Below are 20259 nucleotides of genomic sequence, written 5' to 3' on the forward strand. Positions count from 1 at the left end.
TTCTTTTTTTCAAGAGTTTTAGAGCATTAAACAATGACTAAATAATGAAGTTTTAAATAGGATAATTATCTAAACTCATTTTAGCTTTTTTTTTCAAGATGCTAATGGTCTAATCTGATTCCATGATTTATGCTAAGCTAAGATTAAAGTGCTCCTCCCAGACAAGGAGATAGACTGAATGGATTTAAAAATAAGTAAATAAAATTCAAGGGGAACTGTAAAACAAGTCTATTTCCAAAAAAGTGGAGTGTTCCTTTTAAATACAAAGTTCTTTGATTTTATTAGTTTGATATGTCACATCATTTTGTGTGTGTGTGTGTGTGTGTGTGTGTGCGTGTGCGTGCGTGCACGTGTGTGTGTTGTATTATAGGGGCTATTTCAGCAAGGGTGGACACAGTGGTTGCTGAAGGATCTGGGGAGAGCTCCAGTGTGTCTGTTCATGGTGTTTCTCTGGCTGTGGTGAAGGTCATCACTGAGAGTATGGAGCCCTGCTGCCCAGCCGCACAAACCCCCAACCCCATCCTGACCTTAACTGCTTTCAGCGTCTCCTACCATATCAGCACCCGCAGTCTGGAGGTACTACAACATCAAACATATTATACCTAATGAAGTAAAATGTTTTAAACAAAGAACGCTTATTCTAAATTGTTTATTAAATGTAAAATTTGTGTCAGTTAAATGGTTAAATTGAAACACCTTATCTATTTTTATTTGCTATGGTTTCTTTTGCATTGTTGTAATTTTGTTTTGCTATGAACATGACCTTCAATGCTGACATGTCATTAAAATAAATGAATAACTATAACTGCACCACTACACGCAGCCATCAGTTATTCAGTTAATAGAATCTATAAGCTCAGTTCAAACTGGAAGAGACCGCAATTCTAATTCATGATTTATTAAACATCACTCAAAACTCAAATTGTATAAATAAACTTCACCATTTTAATTTAATTTAATTCAGAATTGGAACATAAAATGATTATAAAACAAACATAAATTATAGTTGTATTCGTTATAAACAACATAAGCAAATCATTTAAAAACCAGAGCTGCACATTCATTTATTCATTTTCTTTTCGGCTTAGTCCTATTATTAATCCAGGGTCGCCACAGTGGAATGAACCTCCAACTTATCCAGTACATGTTTTATTCAGCAGATGCCCTTCCAGCTGCAACCCATTTCTGGGAAACATCCATACACACTCATTCACATTCATACACTAGGGACAATTTAGCCAACCCAATTCACCTGTACAACATGTCTTTGAACTGTGGGGGAAACCGGAGGAAACCCACGCGAATGCAAGGAGAGCATGCAAACTCCAGAAAGAAACGCACTACCTACTGCGCCACTGTGTCGCCCCAGAGCTGCACAATATATTGAAAAATTATTAACTTATTACTGTTAACTAATTGATAAATTATTGTGATAGTACATGCAATATTCCTATAGCAGAGATGTATGATAAATTAAAAGTATTTGATGTGCCACGCATTTGTGCGTTACACACAGTGGGTTGTTCATTTAAATTTGAACAATCAGATTGGGCCTTGCTAATTTTATAACCGCTTCACCAGTAGGAGCTATTATGTTATAGGTTAGACCAGATCAAAGAGAAAGGTGAACCTTGAGCCTCAGTGCAGGGAGCTAAAAATAAATACTAATGCAGGAGAAGAGACAAGGGATGAAAATGACAACCTCTGAAGTCATTCATGGAGTTTTAAAATGTAATTTTTTTTTTTTTTAGCCTGAATTAGATTTAATTACATCAAATAAAAATATCACTACATAAATAAATGAAATAAAAAACAAAGAAAAATGTCATTTCTTTAGGGAAATGTTATATCGCCAGAAATATAATTTTCTCAAAACTCAACACCAATATCCTATATTTTTCCAGCATTGTGCAGCCCAGTTAAAAACATTTTTGATGTTATTTTTTTAATCAAAAGCAACAAGCATCATCCTTTTCATTGACATGTTTACTGAAGCAAGGACTGAGTAATAAATAGTTAGTTCTATCAACCTGTTTCTCATTTTATGAGAATGCTGTAATTAAGAAAAAAATCTCTTCCCAGTGGACAAAATCAAGTCTTGTTAATTTATTTTCTTGTTAAATAAGCTGTATTACTTTTCGTAATTGAGTGTAAACATTTTCTTTCCATCTTCATCTGCTCAGGTGCGGAGTGAAAGCTCTTTAATAGCGCAGTGGACTCCATCAGACCACATGTTTCTGTATCAGCATGTCACCGAGAGCCAAAGATACTGGAAAGCGCTTTCTGCATCTCTAAAGCTACAGAATTCAGATGGAGCGAAGTCCTCTTCCTCCAGCATGTTAGTGTGTGTAGAGCTGGCGAGCACAAGACTCACTGCTCATGTGTCCGAGAAGAACTTTATCATCTTCAGCGCAGAAGCTCTGTCGCTCTCCAAACGGCCTGGAGCTGTGCTGATGAAGACTCCTCACCTGGTGCTCAACTTTGATGGCAATGACATCTTCTCTTTTTCTGATGCCGAGGTGCAGATGCTGGACGAGCCGGAGGCGATGATGCAGCACAGATCTCAATTCCCGTTCCTCCAAACACCTCGCAATCGCAGCTGGCTCTTCACTGCGCCCAGCCTTGCCATTGAGTTCCCTTATCAGTACAACTTCTCGGACACCTTCGACAAGGCTATCAGTGTGCAGAAGTGGCTGAAGACCCTACATGGTGGTGCCATTCAATCAGAAGAACCCTCTCGGCTCCCACCCGACCTGCTTATCCGCATCAACCAGTTCTCCTTCGTGTTCCTGGACGACGTTTTCGAGATCAAGCTGCGTGACAATTACGAGCTCATGAAGGATGAAAGCAAGGAGAGCGCCAAGCGTCTGCAGCTACTGGATAAGAAAGTTGCTGATTTACGCAAGCAGCACGGTGAGCTCCTGCCGGCCCGGAAGATTGAAGAGCTCTACACGTCACTTGAGCGCAAGCACATCGAGATCTACATTCAGCGGTCCCGGCGGTTGTACGCTAACACACCCATGCGCAAGTCTCTGCTTACCTGGACGGTGTCGGAGTTGGAGCTAGTGGCGCTGGCGGATCAGACCTTGCATGGGCCAGAGCGGATCCGAGAGCAACTGAGGGACATCGATGGGGTCAGCCCCTTTCCCAGAGATGGCCTGCAGCTGGTGGTCCAGTGGTGCCGCGCTTTTAAATTCAAGCTAAATGCATTCCTGGGTAAGTCAATGCTGGGGTGTACAATCCTGCTTCTGACTATAGTAATAGTGAGATCTGAAAAGATCTGAAGTCGCATGCTTTTTTACTACAAACAATGTAGTAGGCAGTGGTGTAAAGTAACAAATTACAAATACTCAAGTTACTGTAATTGAGTCATTTTTCTCAGGAATTGTAATTTACTAAGTAGTTTTAAAAATATTTACTTTTACTTTCCCTTGGGTACATTTTTAGTGCTGTACTGCACTAAGTACTTTTACTGCACTATTTTACTTCAACCTGCATTCACTACTTTATTTTTTCTTGTTTGTGGTGATTGGCTAAAGTACAAAAAACAGTCCTGCGATTCCTGTCCAATTAAATAATAATAAGTTCAACTTAAAAACAGCTTCAAGAGATATTTGGAAAGTGTTCAAGAAGATGTCCAAAACCTTTACCCGCAATCACCTTAAAACTGTTTAGACTGCATGTCATTGATGAGGAGATGACGAATACCTACTGTATGATGACCGAAAGAGTCAAATGGCCTTAAACCATCACTAAATGAAGTTTTATAAATGAACTAATTTCGAGAGGAGCATGTGAAATGATTGATCGCGGCTGGTCTTGCATCAATAATCATTGCTAGTCCAATCAGATATCATTGCCAGACCAATCAGATGAATTCTAGCCTCCAATAAATAAACCCATTCATCCTACCTTATCTTCGCTTTGAAGTATCCCCCATCTCCCCCTTTCCTCGTTTATCAGGGGGAGCTCTCGAGACCTACCTGATCTTGGAACCTCTGTCATGCTACATGACCAGGCGGGAGCCCTGAGCTCAAGTATCTCCGAGCTCAGGGTTGTCTTCCGGGACAGCATGACAAATCTGCAAATTGTATCAAGCAATAGCTAAATGTGAACTCTTGAAATGCACTACAGAATGTTATGTTCTGACACACATTAAAAGGGCTACTTTTTACTCATGCTTTGAGTAATTCAACAGATAATTTTACTGTACTTGCATTACATTTTTGACCAAGTAATGAACAAAATTCCGTTATATCATTTCAGTGTTTCCTCTAGGATTTTTCCCAGTTGTGGTGGTAGACTCTATATACATCTACATGTGGTGTTATTTCATTGACACTTGTCGTGAGCGCAGTAATACAAGTCGAGATCGCATTCATGCAATACAAGCATGTCAATCTCTGCTCGCGCACCGATTTCCTCTGTTCTTGCACAAAACTTCTTGCGCACCCTCAAATATACACTGCTCAAGCGCAGATTTACTTGTGCGCCCTCAAATATACGCTGCTGAAGTGTGATTTAGTGCCTTTATGTAACAAGTATGTCTCCAATATTTATTAGATTTGCTAGGAATATTTATGAATGTCTCCAATAGACCTACAGAGCAGTATTAATGCGTCCTGAAGTGAAACCACTATAAACTCCAACAAGATCAAGTCATTGTATGCAGAGCCATAGACCTTTATTTATAAATCAAATCTAATTATGGAAACTGTGTTCATCAACTGAAAGCTATGCCGTGTTTGCTGGCCTCACGCATCACGCACCTGTCAGTCAGTCAGCACATCACCTGGGGTTAGACAAAAGGCACTACTACGATTACAGAAAGGTTTGCACTGTTATAATTCACTTACCTTTTAATACATTTTGGTGCAATTATAACCCACTATTTAAAAAAACGACTGAATGTTTTGAATGAGAAGCTGTAATGTAGCCATGGCAGGATGAATTTTGGTGTGGCGCCCCGCCATGAACGAATGAATGTAGCAGAAACCAGGCATTTGAAAAAAAAATATTACAAAGCATTTCGGTTTTCGGCCAAGTCCATCCAGAATTCTCTGTTTCAGCTCTGTATTTTTCATCATTTGAGTGCATCTAGTTTTAACAATGATATTTCTTGCATATTGAAAGAGATTTATCTAGTGCAACCAACAATGTAAATGCCAATGAAAAATGTTTAAGTGCTGAAAAGGGTTCATAAAGTCAGTTTAAGAATTTACCCCTAAAAAATTGGTCTCCCATGTGTTTTTACACCTATCAGCATAGCAACACGCTAACTTTATGATCTATTAGAATCAATTGTGAGTCAATCTTCTGTATGAGTGGATCTCTCAGTCATTTTATTATGACTTGCATGCTTAAATTCTTGTGTGTTTCAGTGCGTATCCGAGATTACCCTCGCTACCTGTTTGAGATCCGAGATTGGACACTGTCAGGACGCCTGATGGGCACCGAGCAGGACGGGCAGCTCAGAGCAAAGCGCAAACAAGTAGTCCAACTCGGCCAGCCATGGGGCGATGTGATCGTTTATAGGAATATGCCACCTCTGAAGTTCTACTATGACATCCACTGTGAGTCATGCTTTTTATTTTTTTATTAACAACCCATAAACACAATATGATACATTAAACCATACTTAAGTACAATAAAACAGACATAGACAATAATAAATTAATCAATACAACATAAATAGCTTATCACAAAACTCTTGACCAGGCTATTTACTCTTCAGCCCGATCTATGAATAGCTAGCCCGATGTTATGAATTAACCAATATTTCAATTCAAGGAATGCTTATTCAATTACAAACCTGTGCATCACGCTTTTGATCTCATAAGTCTGTGACTTTTTTTGTACAGCAAGCATTTCCCTCTACACCATTGTGTGGGGGCCGTGCTGGGACCCTGCTTGGACGCTGATTGGCCAGGCTGTTGATTTACTGACCAAACCCACAGCTGACCCTTCCCCCCTTCTCACCTGGTGGGATAAAAGCAGACTTCTCCTGCATGGCCGCTGGGTAATGGACATTGAACAGGCCAACCTGCATCAGCTCGCTAATGAGGTACTAGCACATCTGCTAGCACATGTCTTGGCCAAAAAACTTTACATCATGTGTTGACTTTTATGTTTAATTTGTACAGGACCCGTACAACACTACAGAGAACCTGCACTGGGAGTGGAGCAAACTGAACTTTGACTGGACTCCAGGGCAATTTGTCTTTAAGGGTGACCTGGATGTCAACGTTAGAACAGCATCCAAGTACGTGACTAGCAGCTGTGTTTTATTTGAACGTGGTTAGGGTTGCAGAGTAAATCAAAAGGCGATTCGGTGCGATTTTAATCAGTAAAGCCGTTTCTATAATTAGTAGTAAATTTCCAGCACTTGATTTCAGATGGTGCAAATTTTACTATACAGAACCGTAGTTCAGAGCAAACTATGGAAAAATGCATTTATTATGGCAGACAGGCAATTTATTAACAAAAAAAATATTTCTGTGATAATGATAGCTGTTTGAATAGCTGCACACTGTTGCTGCTACATCTAAAACCACATGAAAATATAATGTTTACCATGTTATATTACTATTAACATGTTTTTACTCTGAATTCACTTCATAACTTCGGTCCAATATTTGAAGTAAATGCTTCTGTGAGGTAATTCAGTAATTGTGTGTTTATTAGTCACACTGAATCAATGAAAGCAGTTAAATCATCTGTTTATCAAGCAGCCATTTTAGGGATTTCCAGGGTAAAATCTAGATGGGATACAGCTCCGGATACTCGCTTCAGTATAGTATAATTTTTCATGACACTATACAACAATAATTAATATTTTTACATAACTGTGAAGGTATTGGTAGACATTAATAAAGTACAATTAATGGGTAATTTAAGAAATTATATAAATAATTCTCAATAACTTCCGACCGCAGTTGTATCCTTTCTAACAACGGTAGGGGAATTACCAACCTACGTCACACATGACGTCACATGAGTTCAACTGCACATAGCAGTTGCAAAAAAAGACCGGTTGCAATAGCAAACATGTCGTGTTGTGCGGTAGGATGCCAAAATTTAAAGTCCAAGAATAAAAAAACTCAAATTTTACCGTACACCACACTGCTTTTAATGCCAACCGCAGACATCTTTGGCTAACAGCCATCAGAAAAGCTGAATGGAGTGAGGACCTAATTAAAAATGCTCGACACTGCAGTTCTCATTTTATATCAGGTAAGTTCACGCTATGCTGAATCATACACATCACGCTATGCAGAATCATACACATTACTTATTTTTGATTGCAGCAATGATTTCAGCAAAAACAGTTAAATATGGTGAATTAAACTGCGGACACTGAATGCTTAGAATGAAATGTAAAAATGTAAGTTCACATACCCTGCCGTACAGGTGCAGTTCGCTGTCAGAATGCAGTTGTTTTGCTTGTTGATGATTACCCAGACCTTGTACAGCTCCGTCTTCATTCCTTGTCTTTGGCTAGGCAGAACCTCGGTTATTATTACTACAAAGTTTTGAACATGATAATCATGAGACATTATTTCTTGCACATGACCACACAGAACAACATTGTAGTCATCCAAAGACTTGTAGGCCTTTAACTTCTCTCTTGTAAAATCACTTGGAGTTTCAATGAGATAGTTGTATATTTCGGGCTGGATGCTTGGCCATTTTATCTTATCCAATGTCCATTAGGAGGGTACTATCGCAAATGGACCTGTCAGACGAACACCGCTCACATTAACGTTAATTTTGCTGAATAACTGTGCTTATAACTGGGTGACAAGCTGTTATAATACGCTGAAAACCTTATGTAAATAATATATAAAATATGTAATTAATATAACTTATCCTTAATACAACAACAAACTCTGTACCGCATCGGATGTCATTCCCTCATACTCAAATCCCAGTATTTAAAATTGTAATGGCAGTTGGCACAATTACGTTTTTCCTTACTTGAGGTTGTCTTGTCTGTCTTTTTATTTAAATTTTGTTAACTGAGTGAAACAAAAACATTCATGCTTGAAATAGCAGATATAGTGAAAAACGCTTGTGCTGTTTGTTTCTATACAGATATGATGATATCTGCTTCCTGCATCTCCCGAGTCTGTGTATGACTCTTGAGCTCCAATGGTTATGTCATGGAAATCCACACGATCACCATGCAGTAATGCTCTGTGCTGCAGAGAATGTTGCAGACGTCACCTCCGGTCAGCCGCACGACTCCTACAGGGCCTTCCGCTCTGAAAACCTCAACCTCTCCATCACCATGGACCTCGACCAGTCTGGCAAAGGTTATTATGGGATTGTTTTTGTCTCTTTTTTATTTTGCTAGTGCTGCAAAATGCTGAAATACTTGACACTATAATCTGTTTTAAAAGTCTTTCCAAACTTTTTGTGATGAAAAGCGAAGCATAATTAGATCGAGTTGTATGATTTATTTAAATGCTTTTTCCTCTTTAAATTGTTCATTGTAAAGGGAAATTCCTTCAAATGCATAAGCAATAATACCAGTCGCAAAAATAACTGGCTTGTAAATGACACATTTTTAAAATGTCTTTAGTAAATCAGATAATTTGCTCACATTACCAATTATTTCGCATCCTCTTTCTGAGTTGAGTCAGAGCCTATCCATTCTGTTTTTGTAAAATCTGTCAACTGCCCTAAATCTGTAGACTGGGCCTGATTCCCCTACAATATTTCTCCATTCCTAAAATGCAGAGAAAGGACTCGTGTTCTTGTGGAGAACGGTCTTGCCAAGTTACCTCGGAAGAACGAACTTGGGAAACCGCAAGAACGGAGAACGCGTCCTGTGATAAATGAGATGCTGCGTTCTTCCCTGGTTCTTCCTGATGGTCATGTGACCTTCACGCGTTTTTTTTTAATGGAAAATTATTTAAACATTACAGCATTCATCCAACGATTTATTGTTTTTTTTCCCTTTTTAATATAAATACTATGCATAAAGACATTAATATACGTTGCACAATACAAATAAAAGAGGTTTTAATATGAATTTCAGCAAATAAACACCCTTAGTGTGTTTATGCCTTTATTAAGATTATCATGGTAATGTTTACTTTCACCGTTTCATTTAGGGAAACTCCTGAGATAAAGAAGTTATATAATAATAAACCTGTATAAAATGCTGCACTTCCCACCTCCTTTATTCAGCCGCAATGACTTCTTGGACTTCTAGAGCGAGTTTTGCGCTCAAGTCTGCATCAATGCGTCCTCGATATCAAGAACACATCCTCCCTTCTTGCAGTCTTGAGTTTTGGATCTGAACTTTGGCAGTGGATGATGATGGCAGTGGATGTACATGAGAACATGAGGACGCAAGATCGCTGAAGAACGCTTATTGAGAAACAGCACTGGACTGTAAATCACATTTCATGTAATGTATTTGAGCCTTAAAGTGATTTCAAGTTTCTTTTTTCCCAGAGCCCTGTCAGCCCAGAATCCTCCTCTACAGCAGCACCCTGCGTTGGATGCAGAACTTCTGGGCCACCTGGACCAGTGTGTCCCGGCCCATCTGTAGAGGGAAGCTCTTCCACAGCCTCAGGCCCACCCGCAGGAAGCTTGGCCAGCACTACAAGCAGATGTCCTACACCGCATCTTTCCCACAGCTACAGGTGACGCTTCTACCTGTCTGTAATACCTATCACGTAATACCCGTGGCCTGTCTAATTCAGTGTTCATTTTTACCTCACTTATTTTTTCTTTCTTTTTATTGATTTCAGTTTTGGCTTTTTTGCCTTTTATTGTGATAGGACAGTAGATACTGTGGTCGGGTATATGGGATCGAATAAGGTCTACAAGTCAGGATTTGAAAACGGAGCGCCCCACAGCGCAGTTGCTCTATGGCCCAATCCCAATTCTACCCCTTAGCCCTACCTCTCGTTTTGTGTGTTCACGTGAAGGGGTAAGGGTGTCCCAATTCACTTCATCTTGAAGGCGTATGGCTAAGGGGATGGGCTAGATAGCACTTGAAACTGAGATTTTTAAGGACCACACTCAAAACCAAGGGGTACAAAAATTTCCCAGAATACACCATCTACAGCGGCAGCATGGCTGCACATGGAAGTAAGGAGATGCACAAATTTGTAATTTTTTTTGTCATTATTATGAATTTTTACGACAAACGAGCGAATGAAGAGTTCAGATGCAAAAGCTGCTAAACGCTACTTTCACCAAAAATGAGATGATGACATTGAGTGAATGCTTTAGGCACGTAGTACGCCAATCAACAAATAGATTTGCTTCTAATCATCCAAAATCCCAGCGTCAGCACATTCAGAAATAACAGTTTGTTGGCAAAAGCTGCTACTGTATACGCCACTTGCCTTTGACAGCAAAAGCCGCTATATCCCAAGAACCAATCAGATGGCGCATTTCGAATCATATGTTTGCAATGTAACGGTATGCTCATATGCCGGCTTTTATGAGGAGACTCTTTTCAACTAATTACTCTGTCTTGTCCTGATAGGTGGATTCAGAGGTTTTTGCAGAAAAAGCACAAGTGGATTTAGCTGTTTTTGACGCAAAAGAAAATCTACCTTGTTAAAAACTAAAGTGACATTTTTGAAAAAAAGGGTATTTTATTTACTAGATAATAACCTTTTCATTACATATGAAAGGAAACTTCTGAACCTAAATATAGGAGCCTGATAGAAAATGCTCAGTTACAAAAAGAGGTCTGATGGATTTAGAGGGTTTTGCATCTGAAATCTTCATATGTTTTAATATATTCACAGCCGCGTTTGTGTTTTACAGTCAAAAAAAAAAACCACTAATATGAAAACAGCTAATTTTCGCTATCTATAATCCCTAATAATAACTCCTGTATGGTAGTCCCACAACATTCTGTCACTCGATGACACTGGAATGCCCTGACAGGAAAATCTAGTAGCTGGAATGAGCTTTTTACAGCGTCTGGTTAAATGTTAATGTTGTTTTTGTGTGTTTACATGGATGAATATGGCTACTGTGTAAATGCACAGTACAGTTACGAGCTTATTGCCACATTATATCATTATGATAACATGATATCGTTGCCTTCGGTGATCTCCTGAAGATAAATACTAAAAAATAACACAACTGGAATAACTACAGCAGTCGCCATCGTCGATCTCATGTGAAGGAAGAGATTGCGATTACTTATGATGATGTGTGCAGGTGTTGTAGTGCTGTCCCGTTTCTTAGGGGTACATTTTGAAGCCTTTCCCCTTCACACTCTGTTTCAAGGGTTACAAAAATAGAATTGGGATTGGGCCTATATGTCCAATTTCTATTTAGTCATTACTTTGCACAAAGTAAAACAGATTGTTGTTTTATGTTGTGTTTTATACACTTTTTATATAATCTCTGTTCGTTGTTAGTTTATGCATAACTTTTACACTAATTTCTAAATGTCTACATGTATTTAAATTCAATTGCCTTATTTTAAGATGCTCAAATGTTATTGGTTCATTTATTTTGCGGAAATTGTTAATAAGATTTTTACTTGTGTCTTTGATATAGTCATCTATTTTCTGGACAATAAGTAAAAATTAGCAATAGGGTATATGCAGGAGTATGCAGAAGAACTTTTAATTTTGCAGTAACCTGGGTCAAGGGCTTCCAGTGAACTGTATGCAGTTACAAAATCTGCACGTTTAAGGTCTGTTTTCTTTAAAAATCAACAATCTCCACTGCCTGATTGATATACAATATAAAATGGGTCTCAGATTGTACAAGAAGCACTGCATTAAATTCTATTTTCCCTCGTCATGTCTTTTAAATATGAACATTTATTTTACTCCAGTGTTTTTAATTGCGTTTCTGCGCTTGCCTGCTGATCCTGAAGGTGCATGCGTGTAAACGGCTTTTCATCTAGTTTTACGCTTGAACAACTAAATGATTGCTGAAATCTATTTAACCAATCATACCTTAATTACATTACAACATCGATACTGAAAAAGGAACCATATAAAATTGAAAAAAGTTACATTAACCATTCACCGGATGTTTATCAATATGGAAAGAAACACTAGTTGTGCATATACCCTATTAACAATCTAGTTAAAATTAAATAGTTTGAGAAAGAAAAAATCCAATGTACAAAATAATATTTATAATTTAGTTCAGAAATTATATAAGCATCAATATGCAAAAACAAATCATGAATTGAGTCATCTTTTAGTTTTTTATATTTCATAACCAATTTAATGATATTTCAAACAAAAAAGTATTCATTCAAGTTCAATAAACATAAATTATAGTGGTATTTTCTATAAATAACGTTTAGCATGAATTCAAAACCAAAACAAATACAGTGCTCAGCATTATCGAGTACACCCCATTTTGAAAATGAATATTTTGGTCCATTTCTCAGTGAATATAGGTAATGTATTTTTGTGCATTTAAACAAAACAGATTTATTAAACAGATATATTTATGAAAATAATTTTTTAGTCACCAAGCATATTTAGAAATTGAAAGATTAAATTAAATTATGGCCCAATTAAATTCAACCAAAATATTGCTAAAAATTACAACCTACAAAATTTAAACAAATTTTTATTTTTCATTATTTTGCTTCTCTTGATATTTCCTCTTTTTAAATTTGTATTTAATATTTTTAAATAATATATAAATTTGAGTGCACTAGTTTTTGTACCGTTATTGTAAGTTATTTAAGTTAAGTTAGAGAAGCTCCAGATTTGGATTCATTCATTCATTTTCTTGTCGGCTTAGTCCCTTTATGAATCCGGGGTCGCCACAGCGGAATGAACCGCCAACTTATCCAGCACATGTTTTACGCAGCGGATGCCCTTCCAGCCGCAACTCATCTCTGGAAAACATCCATACACACTCCCACGCTATGGACAATTTAGCCTACCCAATTCACCTGTACCGCATGTCTTTGGACTGTGGGGGAAACCGGAGCACCCGAAGGAAACCCACGTGAACGCAGGAAGATCATGCAAACTCCACACAGAAATGCCAACTGACCCAGCCGAGGCTCGAACCAAGAAATGCGCTACACATATACTCACCTCTTTCTCATTCTGCACCAATCCAAATGCTTGCTGTTCATTACTTTATAGTCACTTTGGAATATAAATTGCAGCATGTTTCAGATCATTTCAAATGTAACATTTCACATTCAAACAGTAACTTTATTATTCAAAATATTTGATCTGCTGAGAGCGTTTAAAGATAGTTAGAATGAGTAAATATGATTTAATGTAATCTAGAGGAAATCTGTGTTTAATCTCTCTCTTCAGGTCCACTACTGGGCGTCATTTGCTCAGCAGAGAGGCATTCAGGTGGAGTGCAGTAAAGGTCACGTCTTCACCAGAGGAGCACAGAGGCTCATCCCACAGGGTGAGAAAGCAAAGAGCATGCAGCCACACTTTCTACACCTCACAGACTATTGAAATGTTCTCCTGAAATGATGGATGCCTGTTTTCTAGCTGGCACTGTGATGAGACGACTGATCTCCGAGTGGAACGTCACTCAGATGGTGAGCGATCTCTCTCTGGTCACCGTGCACCTCATGGCCTCCACATGGGACGAGACGGCCGACCACCAGATCAACGCCCAGGTGAAGAAGACCCACCTGCTCAGCCTGTCCTCACTCAGCTACCAGAGACAGAGCAACCGCATTGAGGAGGTGAGACACTTCTGCGCAGCATTCATCCACCAGAAGTAATATTTCACTATTTAAATATAATAAGTGGTGGACGCTAATAAAGTATTTTTACTTGCCCATAAAATATTGCATTTTTTTTTACTTTACTACATTTACAAAATATAAATTAGTCAAATGTTTTATTGAAATGGAGAAATCGACTTCCGGTTTTGTAATGCAGCGATGCACGTTGTCTAAGCTCCACATTATTACATGTACAGTAATTTCATCACAACACACCCTATTTTACCGGTATATCCAATTCGATATACCATTCTTTTTTTTATTTGAAATGGAGAAATCATCACCTCAAAGACTGATTAGTGGTGATCTTTTCACTAGTAAACAACTCACTGATTCAAATGATCTGTTTAGAAGGAGCCTCTTGTAAATGATTCATTGAATTTACAAGCTGATTTGACTAAATATAATCTTAAAATCTTAATCCTAAATCAAAGCTGTAGCACTGATATAAAACTAGTATGGTTACAAAATTATCTTTTTAAATTTGAACACAGATTACATCTTTTATATATTTAATGTTTCTATTTGGCAGCATTTGCATACATTAGGGTATATGACATTTTTGTCTTTTCATTTGTGTATTAAAAGTTTTGTGTAATTCAGATGTTTTGCAAAGCAAACATTCATCACTTTAACTTTTAATACTTAAAGGCATAGTTCATCTGAAAAGTTTATTTCTGTCATAATTTCCTTATGAAAAACCTTACGTTCCTTTAATTCCTTTACTTAAGTTCCAAACCTGTTTGAGTTCATTTCTTCTTCTTCTGTCTACGAAGAGAAAAAAGAAATTAGATATAACCAATTAGATATAATAAATTGTGAAGGTTTTTTCCATTTTTGCAGAACTATCCCTTTAAAGGGCACCTATTTTACCTTTTTTACAAGATGCAAGATAAACCTTTGGTGTCTCCAGAATGTGTAAAGTTTCAGCTCATGATACCCGTCAGATTATTTATTATAGCCTCCAGAATCTGCCCATTGTGGTGTCTGAGTATACTGTAGCTGTTTCTGTAGGCTGTGGCTTTAAATGCAAATGAGCTGCTTCTCTCCGCCCACCGCTCCCACATGCATGTCTGCTTCTTATCATTTGTTATGTTAAATAAACAGCAGTTTAGATGGATCTAAAATACAGCTCGTTAGTCAAAAATACCAAGTAAGTTTATTTCATGTATTTGTGTTGGAGTTTATTCAAGCCTTTCTGAAATGATGAGTCTCACACAATTGCCATTTGCAGTACGCAGATGCACACGCATATTAGTGTTTTCTGACACCATGCAGCTGTGGTGATTATATCGGTTAACAATTAGACAGCAATTTTACTGTCTTTATAATAAACATGATCTGTTTTTTTTTTTAAATAATAATTTTTTAGGAGTTTTCACCTTTATTGTGATACTACAGTGAAGATTTAGAGACATGAAATTATGGGGAGCAGAGATAGGGGAAGGGTCGGTAAAGGACTTTGAGCTGGGAATCGTACTCGGGTTGCCATGAACACCTTGGTGCCATGTGTCGACGCACTAACCACAAGGCTATTGGCGCCGACAAACATGATCTGATTTAGAATTCTAAAACTTATGAAAAATGTTGTAACAAATATTTTTATCATTTAGAATTGAGTTGTAAAAAATATTTTAATCCTAGTTTATTTGCAAAAAAACGTTCTGTAGAAATTTGTATACATGTTATTATGGACACATGGCGCCTGTCAATCAATTCGGTGGGCGGGGAAAACCACACTCCTACATCACGTTACGGTGAGGCTTAAAATCACTGGGATTTGGGTCCTATTTTAACATCAGGAAATTGAAAAAAGAGACTTATTGTTTTTCTATTACTCCAGTACAACAGTGGACACACTATACCTACACACAATTCTGTCCAAACAACTTACAAAAGATAATTTTCATCACAGGTACCCTTTAAAGGGCACCAATGGTGAAAAATCTACTTTTAAAGCTGTTTGGACAGACATATGTGTAGGTATAGTGTATATACCGCCATATTGGGGTGAAATAAACCAGTCCTTTTTTTCCAATTTAACAACATAAAAACTGTGGACCAATTGGAGCGGTTTTCAGACCGACCGCAACTTGACGTAGGAGTGCGCCCCCCCATCCCCCACCCCCACCCCCTGTAATTTTACTCATCTGCTTTATTTGTGTACTTTGTCCACCACTGAATATATACTAAATAGCCACAACCAATTTGTGTCCGACACTTGTCCTCAGTGTGGGCATTATTAGATTGCAAACCAACTTTTTCACTGCTTGTATTGTCTCAGGAGGTGAACTCAAAAGATGAGAGCAACGCTTCATACACGCACAAGTTGTGTTTAGTGGACCTGAGGGCCTCCTGGACCACCACCAACAGGAATATTGCCTTTGGCTTGTATGATGGCTACAAGAAAGCTGCTGTACTGAAGAGGAACCTCTCCACCGAGGCTCTGAAAGGTCTGCGGATCGACACACAGGTGCAGACGAAAAAGCTGAAGCGATCCATGTCCAGCTATTCCTCAAACACAGCTCCTGCTATACCGGTCATCACCACAACCACTCGCCCAGAGAAGAGCCATAACGAAGGTAACCCGGCTCAGAAATGTGATGCTGTAGTAGCTCACTTGCAAGGTTTTATTTTGCAGATAGCAACTGGTAGATCTTTAGTTTTTTGCTCCAGCTAATCTGTTTTTGTGGTTGTTGTTTTTTTCCAGGAACATCCATGCTGCAGAAGCTTATCGAGGAGACTGATAAGTTTGTGGTCTTCTCTGAAGAGGATGCAGGAGTGAGTGATCAGCTCTGTGGAATTGCCGCATGCCAGACTGATGATGTTTACAACCGCAACTGGTTCATAGAGCTTGTCAATGGACAGGTAAGCATTAATGTCTTAAAATGAACGTTTATGTATAGCTATGAGTTTAGAACTTGAAAATGGCATACCGTGAGCCTCAAACATCATTGTTTCCACGTTCTCATGTAAATTCTGTAAGTGTTAAATCCTGGTGAAAAAACAAGCCAATCAGAACTAAACACAGATGGTTATGTTGCACTCTGGATCAATAATATGCAAACCCCAGGCAGCTTTTGATTGGCCACGAAGTTTCATATTGAGATTACAACTATGAAAATTTTTTCACTTATTTTTGAGTATTAGACCTACTATATATGTGGGACTTTTATTTTGAAAGCGAGACTGTAAAGAAGAGCAACGGCTCATTTACATCGAACGAATCTTTGCCTTTAAAAATGTGAGACGTGGCACTCAGGAATGGGTTTAAAAAACGTTACGCAATATTATGAATGTGATGTAATGGCTACAATAACAGACCCATTAGAAATAATAAACAATATGTTATGATATGCACTTAAAGATAGATCGTATAGCTCAGGATATCTGCACAAAGCCACAATGAACACCTTCTCCTCCATGATATAAAGGTAAATAAATCAGTTGTCATGCAAACTTTCTACTATAAACAGAAGCTTGCAATTGTTGCTCCGCCTCCAAGCTCTTCTCATTGGTTCACTGCTTTTGGACCTGACAGTGATGAGCTGCACTGCCTGTAAAAGTTGAAGATCTTTTAACTTGACACAGCATCTAAAAACACAGCGCTCACGTGCACGGCGCTTCACAAGATGCAAGTGTAACGGTCAAAAACGTCCTTCAAGTGAGTGTTTACATTGATTAACAATAGAAAAGTAGCGCAATAGAAAGGAAAAATGTGTTCTGTGTGAACAGTCCCCTTAAGGTGGCCATGCATGACCACGGAGTGCTCATCGAGTGTCATAACGCAAAATGGCAGGATATAAGGATTATATATTTATTTAATGCCACCTCAAAGTGGCGTAAGGTCTGTTTAAGTGTCTCTTTTGTGCGTTTAATGTGAATATTGTGAAATTTGTAGCGTATGTTTGTAATGAGGCAACAAACAAATGTAGACTGCGGAGTATAATACAGAGTTCAGACTGCATGATTTTAGCTCCGTATTTGACTCACCGTCAGGTTTTGAGAAATTGCTGACAAGTATCTGAAATTACAGGCAAATCAACCGCTTGTTCATGTGAGTGACAATCGCACAATGTAAATTATCAAAGACTCAATCTGAGAGAATCACTGATGAGTCGCCGACACCCGCAAGATAATTGGCAAGCTAAATATCTAGAGCTGTCTGCGATACAAATCATGCCGTGTGAAATGAGTTCTGATTGAAAATAACATCAGCAATTACCTACAGCTAATGAGAGAGCAGCGTCCACTAGTATGGGAATCTGCGGGCCAGCAGGAGGTTAAGGGAGAAGTTAAAAACGCTCATTTTCAGTTTATTTGGACCCAAGAAATGAAGGAAAAACTAGTGTAAATTTGAGCATCGTGGCATGTGAACAATATCACAACCGGGTCAGAAAAGAAAAAAAGTTTAAGAGAAATTGCTATTTCCCATCAAACCCAGGTGAGCAAATATGTACATTTTCTACCCCATTAAAGGCTTCTTTCTCATTATGTAGTTAATAACAAAAGATATACCACATGTTTTTGGTTGTGAGGTGTAGTTTGGACAAAGTTGTCGGCGATTCTTCCTATTGTAAAGTCATGCAGGGTAAAACCTCCTGTCCCCAATCCATCTTGCAGTGTAAACAAAGCAGCGACAAATGGCTAGTCCAGATAGTCATGTAGTGTGAAAATATCTGTGACACGACTACTTTGATAGTCATGCAGTCTGAACTCGGCATAAGTGTTTAATGCACACTTATGCATTGTGTCATATCGCTCAGCTTTTACTGTGAATTTCCTTCAGTGAAATGACACCAGTAAATTTCAAAAACTCATATGGTTATGCAGCGATTGATAACTCCTGCTTATGTTTTCAGGTATGTTAAACCCCCAAAATATGACATTCAAATACACAAAATATATATGTAAATACATCTCTGTTAGCTCCTTTTGAGCATAATTGTAATTTAGCCGATGTTTTATCCACAACACAACTCTGGAGCAAATTATGTTACTCTGGTGGCATGAAGATATTTCGCTCACTCCTAGATAAAATAGTGTCAGAGTAGAACTCATTAATATTCACAACCTTTCTAAATATGGTCAAAACCAACCATATCATACCAGGGCTAATTCCTAGGTCTGGAAATTCATTCATTCATTTTTTTTCCGGCTTAGTCCCTTTATTAATCTGGTGTCGCCACAGCGGAATGAACCGCCAAATTATCCAGCGTATGTTTTGAGCAGCAGATGCCCTTCCAGCTGCAACCCATTACTGGAAAACATCCATACACTCTCATTCACACACATACACAACGGACAATTTTAGCATACCCAATTCACCTACTGTATACCACATGTCTTTCGACTTTGGAAACCGGAGCACCCGGAGAAAACCCACGCAAACACGGGAAGGTTTTTAATGGACCTGTAAAACCATTTCTGGAGACTTTTTGCACTTACCTAAGCCACATGCCTCTAATGTAGTTATCAGAGAACAGTTGATTATATTGTATCAACACATTCTTAGGCACCTATACAATTTTGGACCAATAACTGGTAGTTCTAGATTCTGTTTAATCAGATCTAAGCATCTTACCATGTGCGTGGTGTTTAGATGATGCTGCGAGGCACTGAGACCGCCGGCTGTGTGCTGGTATCTGCTGCCAAGGCTCAACTACTGCAGTGTGAACACCATCCTGCTTGGTACAGCGACACCCTCAAGCAAAAGACCACCTGGACTTGCCTACTGGATGGTATGCAGTACTTTGCCACCATGGAGCAAAACCCCTCTGAGCAAGAGGACTGGCAGCTGTGGCTTGAGGTGGGTTAAGGTGTCCAGATATTCCTCAAATACCATTAATGATGAATAAAACGTTGGGTAAACTTACAGTCACCAAATCTGATTTTGTGGGCCTGCAGGTGAAGAACATTGAGGAACACAGACAGAGGAACCTGGACTCGGTGCTGGAGCTGATGGAGAGCGGTCAGGCTGTTGGAGGAATGGTCAGCACCACCACAGGTGGGCCTTTTTAATGGTCATTCAAAAGTTTGTTATTTTATATTTGAAGCTAGAGTTTGCATGATTAAAAATCTCCTTCCACTCCATTTCATTTTAGTTTCTTCATCTTTAAAGCCTGCTTTCTAGAAAGCTCCTGGTTGTACCAGGTCATGGAAATAATGGCAGGATTTTAAATGAACTACATTCATTCACTCCCTTTGGTGTGAACTTTGTAATCTTGCAGATTGTTTTCATACACCGCTTTATTACATGCTGAAAGATCAAATAAACCATAATCAGTGCAATAAACCATGGTCACAATGGACTTTACTAAATTTATACGGGTACTGCCCTCAGTCAACAAAGTCATACTCAGCTGTGTTTTTTTTTAAACACAGTTCAACATATAACACATTCAATATTTTAAAATATCCAACCTGGTTTTCATTATTACAAGGGCGCATTTCTCCAGATTTCAATTGTGCATTATTTATATTCAAATCGAGACGTATCAGTCTTCCATTGGTGGATAGAAATTTCACCCAAGATA

General features: G+C 38.4%; 1 protein-coding gene across 4 annotated transcripts in view; it reads left to right on the top strand.

The window, feature by feature from the left end:
- LOC130241357 (bridge-like lipid transfer protein family member 2) overlaps window positions 1-20259 on the top strand; it is a 51585-nt gene that overhangs the window by 15633 nt on the left and 15693 nt on the right. For 2 of the 4 annotated variants that reach the window (XM_056473068.1, XM_056473069.1), the window contains exons 16-28: window positions 371-576; window positions 2184-3216; window positions 5382-5573; window positions 5862-6064; window positions 6144-6262; window positions 8095-8315; window positions 9466-9656; window positions 13293-13392; window positions 13482-13681; window positions 16008-16350; window positions 16434-16591; window positions 19326-19532; window positions 19631-19730. In XM_056473068.1, coding sequence (XP_056329043.1) covers window positions 371-576; window positions 2184-3216; window positions 5382-5573; window positions 5862-6064; window positions 6144-6262; window positions 8095-8315; window positions 9466-9656; window positions 13293-13392; window positions 13482-13681; window positions 16008-16350; window positions 16434-16591; window positions 19326-19532; window positions 19631-19730 — 3273 coding nt within the window. The remainder of the gene's footprint in view (window positions 1-370; window positions 577-2183; window positions 3217-5381; window positions 5574-5861; window positions 6065-6143; window positions 6263-8094; window positions 8316-9465; window positions 9657-13292; window positions 13393-13481; window positions 13682-16007; window positions 16351-16433; window positions 16592-19325; window positions 19533-19630; window positions 19731-20259) is intronic. The other 2 variants (XM_056473070.1, XM_056473071.1) reach the window with 1 other exon arrangement.

The sequence above is a fragment of the Danio aesculapii genome, chromosome 15 (assembly GCF_903798145.1).
Source record: "Danio aesculapii chromosome 15, fDanAes4.1, whole genome shotgun sequence".
In the NCBI taxonomy this organism is placed as follows: Eukaryota; Metazoa; Chordata; class Actinopteri; order Cypriniformes; family Danionidae; genus Danio; species Danio aesculapii.